Source organism: Cavia porcellus, unplaced genomic scaffold (assembly GCF_034190915.1).
Source record: "Cavia porcellus strain 051 isolate PalLab524CR breed Dunkin Hartley unplaced genomic scaffold, mCavPor4.1 scaffold_14, whole genome shotgun sequence".
Taxonomy (NCBI): domain Eukaryota; kingdom Metazoa; phylum Chordata; class Mammalia; order Rodentia; family Caviidae; genus Cavia; species Cavia porcellus.
The window spans coordinates 41,744,657-41,750,656 of record NW_026947497.1 but is presented as its reverse complement, the minus strand read 5'-3'; the positions used below and the strand labels follow the sequence as shown (position 1 = coordinate 41,750,656).

General features: G+C 51.9%; 1 protein-coding gene across 6 annotated transcripts in view; it reads right to left on the bottom strand.

The window, feature by feature from the left end:
• Positions 1-916: 916 nt before the first annotated feature.
• The window catches only part of Arhgap10 (Rho GTPase activating protein 10), a 272,424-nt gene continuing 267,340 nt past the window's right edge, over positions 917-6,000 (bottom strand). For all 6 annotated transcript variants that reach the window (XM_063224386.1, XM_063224384.1, XM_063224389.1 and 3 more), the window contains one exon: positions 917-2,312. In XM_063224386.1, coding sequence (XP_063080456.1) covers positions 2,224-2,312 — 89 coding nt within the window. In that variant the 3' untranslated portion in view covers positions 917-2,223. The remainder of the gene's footprint in view (positions 2,313-6,000) is intronic.

The window sequence follows — 6,000 nt, the reverse complement described above, 5'->3', positions numbered from 1 at the left end:
ACCTCCTTGCCTCAGTTTTCTGTAACAGAATACTTGAGATAATCAACTTGCAAAGACAAAAGGTTTATTTGGCTCACAGTTTGGGAAGTTTAAGTCCATGGCCAACTTGCCTGCTTTGGCAGCATAACATGACTGGGAGCACGTGGTAGAGAGCAAACTGTTTACCCTGCAGCTGAGACACAAAAGGTAGTAGAAAAAACATCCTGCAGTTCCTTTTGAAAACATGCCCCTCATGCTCTAATAACACCCAAAAAACTCACTCCCTAAGTTTCCACCACCACCCGACAGGCTGGAGATTAAACCTTAACGCAGAGGCTTTGGTTCCAGGTCCAAACTACCGCAGCTTCCAACGAAACCCTTAGATGGTCCACACAAGGTGACTTCAGAGCTGTCACCCAGCAAAACAGCAAGCTTGTGAATCAGTTAACCGGACTAAAAGGCAACAGACACACCCTTCTTTAGATACATCCTAGAAAGAAGTCTGACCGGCCCGGGAACCTCTGCAGGGAAGGGAGACACCTTTCTCTCCCCACTCATCAGCATCTGTGCAGCCAGCTTCAGTCTCCTGGGGCCACTAAAACTGTGCTCCATGCTCAAATGGAAAATTTGTTCATTGCCCAAAGTGAAGCAAGGCTGAGAAGCATGACAAAGATGAGAGCAGGGCCTGACCACGCTGTGGTGCTTGTCAGCCTCAGGCCCAAAGCACCCATAGGATCCTCCCAGGAGGCCTGGGAACTTGAGCTGCCAGCCTCCAACCCTGTCCAGGGGCATCGGTGCTGAGACCTGGACAATAGGGGATGCACTGGGTGACGTGGGGGAGACTTGCCCAATGAAGCAAGTCAGGAGGGCCAGCTGCTAGCACAAATGCAGCTCCCACCCTGTATCAGAGTTCACTAGAATAACAGGTGCAATATAGTATGTTTTTATTTCTTTATTTTTATGATTTACAAGGCAGGCTAACAGTGGCTGCCCTGCAGTCAGGTGTGGGAAGAAACCGAAAGGGCCGTCTGTGTGCTGCAGACTGGAACGATCCAGTCAAAGCTGGAAGACCTGGAGCTCCCTGCAGAGTCCTGCTGGAGTCCACATTGGGCAGCCTGAAGGGTGTGTGCACAGCTGGAGAATCTGCTGGAAGCCGGTGAGGGCATCAGAAGGTGATGGCGAAGACTAGCTCCTCCAAAACACCAGAAGTGAGACTTCTTCCTCCTTTGCCTTTTTAGTCCACTCAAGCTGCAAGACAACTGGTGGTGCCACACATGGGGGGCATGCTGTCCCCCTTCCTAAGTTCATCCTTCAGCCACAGCCAGAAGTGGGCATTTCTAATGCAGGTAACTCCAGTTAACTGTGCTGTAGCACTGCTACTGTCCCGCCTGCCTCTGGGAGAAAGGGTCGTGCAGCAGAGTGGCAGCACCTTAGATTCTCACGTACCAGAGAGAACCTTGGCCCCTGCCTCCCAGAACACCCCGCTGAGGAGGAGAGCAAGGCTCCATCAGCAAGTCCTACCTGTGAACCCGTGTGAGCCACCACCAGGTGAACGTGACTTTCCATCCAGGGACTGCAGAATCACAAACGATTTCTGGGCAATCAGTCCTACCGCCCCTGCTCTCACAGGAGGCCACACAAATCCAACAGTAAATTACATTTTATTCATTTACAGAGAGATCTTGGGTAAAAAGGTGGCAGTGGGCAAATAGCACTCAGGTGAGGAGCCCCGAGGAGGAGCCTGTTATAAATACGTGGTGTGCTCAGGGCCAGTGGAGCAAGTGTGGGGTCCCCAGGCAGCCGTGCGGGAAGGAGCAGGCTTGGAAAGGTTGAGACCAACCCCTGCAGGAGCAGACAGCTGCGCCCCAGCCTGCTCCCCACTCCCGCAGCCCAGAGCAGGAAGGACAGTTCCCTTTAACATCCCGGCAGCAGGTGCAGGGAGGAGAGGGGTCCTCCGTGGAGCTGGCAGCATGGCTGCCAATGGAGGAGGCAGACAGCTGTCCTCTCTCTCCTTCCACAGGATGAATGATTAAAACTCCCCACATCCTGGTTCTTGACAAAGGAAAAATCCGTTCTGTGAACCCGATGCTTGCCTACTCATCCGCCTGTCTACGCAGTTCTGCACGGCAAGTTCCATCCATTCCCAGGCCCTAGAGTGTGGCAGGTGACTGGTGATTCCCGAGTGTGGTCGCAGGGTGTGAAATGCCACTCCCAGGTGGTTGTGTGGGGCCCTAGAGGCTGGGGCTACAGCAGCTTGACGTAATTCTGGGGAATCAGACCCCTCTTGCCATTCAGAGTCCCTTCGAGCCAACCAGGTTCCCTCGAGGTTTGTACTAGAAGGAAGAGAAAGCACGGTTAGCAGCATGCCCTGTCCCACACCTGCTGCTGACTGCACCTCGGGTGTCACTGGAGCCCCGCAGGGAGCAGCCAGGAGAGAAGGGGACTACAGCTGGGGTACCCACTAACAAAGTCTGCACAGGGGGAACTGCTCTGTCCCATGGACTGGCCACCAAAACTCTTCTGTCTTCCTGTAACATTCTCTCCTTACTCTCTGTGATTCCCATCTGCCCCATCCAACCCACGAGGCACCAGGTGAACTTTGTAGGCACAGGGCAGAGCAAGTCACTCCCCCATCAAGGTCACACTCAAGCTTCCTACTGCCCCGCCCACCCTACCAGCAGCACCTCACAGTCCCATAGCGCATCTTACTGTCTGCTGCCCTGAATTATTGGGGAAGCCCTACGTCTTGGCATGAGTGGTGTCCTCATACCTGGAACTCTCTCTGACCTCCTCACCAGTAAGTTCTTTCTCCTCAGAGACCTGTGGACAGCTCCTCCCCTGGATGTTGGAAGTCAGTCAATTCCTCAGCACTGACAACCTCTCCAGGGCATCACCCAGGCCTGTTCTCACTGGCTCACTGGATGAAGAGTCTGAGGATAGGCCTGGCCTTTCCCATCTGGGCACAGAGCTGGGCCCATGGTAGGTGCCCATAAACACTTGTGATGCACACATGCAACCAGGGTTGACCAGTGAGGCACAAGTTACTGCCCCACTCACCAGGGTGTGGAAATCAAATACAGAGATGCTTAGTGGCTCTGAGAGTCCCACAGCCACAGCCAGGAGCAGCAGTTCTGTGCCTAAAGCAGAGAAGGGCTCCCTGCAGCTCAGCTCAGGAACTAGCTCTAGGACGCGGCTTCTGATTCCAAGCCACAGGAGCTACTTACATCACAAACAAGAGTGCACACACTACCCGACACACAGTGCTGTTCAACTGACTCCTACTGTGCACAGTACCCTCTCTTCTCTGTCTTTTTGAAAGCTGGCTGACCAACTGAATTCATAATCCACTATTTTGTAACAACGGAAGACACTGACCAGCCAACTCTATGCCCTTCCAAACAAGGTACCCCCACTTCTGACAGTGGAACTCAGTGAGGTAAATGAAAGGATTGGGGCCCAGATTGGACTCCGTAGCCGGTAAAGCCTTGGAGGCAGAACCCGCCCCTAGGAATTTACCTGTGGTTCTATCTTCCCCACTCCTAGGAATTTGCCTGTGGCACGAAATGAATTCCAGTGGGATACCTGTGCATCACTAATGCCCCTTAGGCTCCACCCCAAACCTAAGCTACATGTATGTCCCCACTCCACGTGTCCGACGGAGAGATTGCCAGACCCCAGAAAGAATGCCAGCCCCCAGAGGTGATGCCAGACCCCAGAAGGTCGGGGGTCTCTCCCTGCATTCTTAAAATATGGGTCATTTATATTTCATACTTATCAGCCGCGCCACAATTCCATCAGTAAACACCTACTCCTCCTCTTGGAAGATGTAAGTGTGCATCCTGGCTGTCTGCATCATCCTGGCCTTCTGCTGTTTCTTCACATTCACCGAACTTCCTGCATTAGGCTCTCTACAGGCTTGCTCCATCCACCGTGTCTGGATAGCACCAATCAGGCCTCAGACATAGGCGTCAGCATCCCCTCTGCAGACCTGCAACTCTCTCCCAGACCAGATGAGGGCCTGGCACACGCCCTGCATATTGCACATGTGTCAGCCTCTCCTAGCCTGGGATACAACACGAACACATCACAGACGTTTAACCTGAGAATTCTCATGGCACCCACCACAGTACCAGCCTCACACACACACATGCACGCGTGCAATTGCTTGTGTAATTTACTTGTGTAATGAATGATATACAAACCAATCAAGGATATGCTCTCAAGCTGATATGGAAGCACGTCCCTTGCTTCATATCCTTGATTACCTTCACCCTGACATTGTAACACAGCAAGATTTGTAAAGGTTTCTCAACTTTACCTACACCCTCAATGCGGCAAGGCCACCAATGTGCAGCCGCTGTCAGGGAAAATGATTAGGTTCTATGCAAAGGGCCCCCTCAGAGACTTGGCAAAGTGGCCTCCTGAGGGGACAGGTCCTGGGGCTGAGGCGAAAGACCTGGAGGAGACTCCTGGCTGATACATGCTGGCAGAGAAATGACTACACCCTCGCAAGGTACACAGAAGCCCTCTGCACGTGCTTAGCATTTCTTCTCCTGTGCATACACATCCTGATAAAAGCACAGGTGAGGCATGAATAAAAGATAGGATGAGCAGAAAAGAAAGACAGAGAGGAAGGGAGCAGAGGGGAGGGATTTCCACAATGTGTGGAAAGGGAGACTTAGACAGAAAACCAGGGCCAGGCCAGGAATCCTCCCTGTCCCTATCGACATACAGATGCTCATCCATGCCCCTGTTGTCCACCTCCCAGCCCTTCCCAGGAGTCCTGCTGACTAAGAGAGAAAACCCCTGAGGCTCCTGTATCTCCCAAGGGGCTAGAAATGGCCCAGGGAGGGCAGCAGTAGAATCAGACAGAAAGTGTTGAACCCCCAAAACTGGGCATCCCCTATCCTGCAGCTCCTGACCCAGACCAACCACAAATGGGCCCTTCTCTGTCCACCATGCTCTGTGTTTAGTCTCGGTCAAGGAGCCTGGGCCTGTTTTGCACAGCTGGGCAGCCAGGCATTGCAGAGCAGGGACACTGACCGACCCTGAGGAGCAGTGGCTACCTTGCACACAAGCTCCAAGAGGTAACACGCTTGGGAAAGAGCAGGGAACATGACCTACAGACAGCTGCTTCTAGCTGTCCAACACTGGGCTGCCACCAGTCACAATCTCCTGTAGGGAAACGGGCAAATAACAGCTCCACAGTTCATTCCAGGAGGCTCGGAGGCGCACACAGGACACAGGTAGATGGAACAGGACTCACAGACCCTGGCCTGCCCCTTGCAAACTGCAAGACCCTGGGAGAGCTGTGTGTCCTCAAAACCTGATGACAGTTCTCAGCAATGCTCCTGGCATTAAATGTTTTTAACTGTAGTGAAACAGGTACAGAAAATGCACCACTCTGACCATGTGAAAGCATACGATTCAGTGGTGTTAGGCAAGTCTCGCCATTATATAGCCATTCTACCTGTGTAGAACTTTTTCATCTCAAACTGAAGCTACACACACATTGAGCAATAATTTTCCAGTCTCCCTCCTCCAGCTCCTGGCAGCCTCTATCTGATTTGACATCTCTATGAATTTGCCAAGCTAGGTATTTCACATAAATGGCATCACGATATTTGTCCCTTTGTGCCTGGTTTATTTCACCTACTGTGTCTTCAGGCTTCATCCAGGCGGTAGCAGGTATCAGGGTTTCCTTCCCTTCATGGCTGGTAACCTTGCTTTGTATGCGGAGGCTACATTTTGTTTATCCTTTTGTAAACTGATGGGCCTGTCTCCATCTTTTGGCTACTATAAACACAGTGCTGCTGCTTTGTCCTGCTGGCTGCTTTACACCCTTCCAGAGCAGTCAGGAGCTCAAATAGTAGGTTCTCTGACCCCAGCTATAGTTAAAGTGAGGTTTTATCATACAAGTCCACACCTCAAGTAAAATATTTTGACTTCTGAGCCTCACTAGCATTTAACATCCGGCACTTAACATTGTTTTTTCCTAAGATTCCCCTATAGTGCGCATAT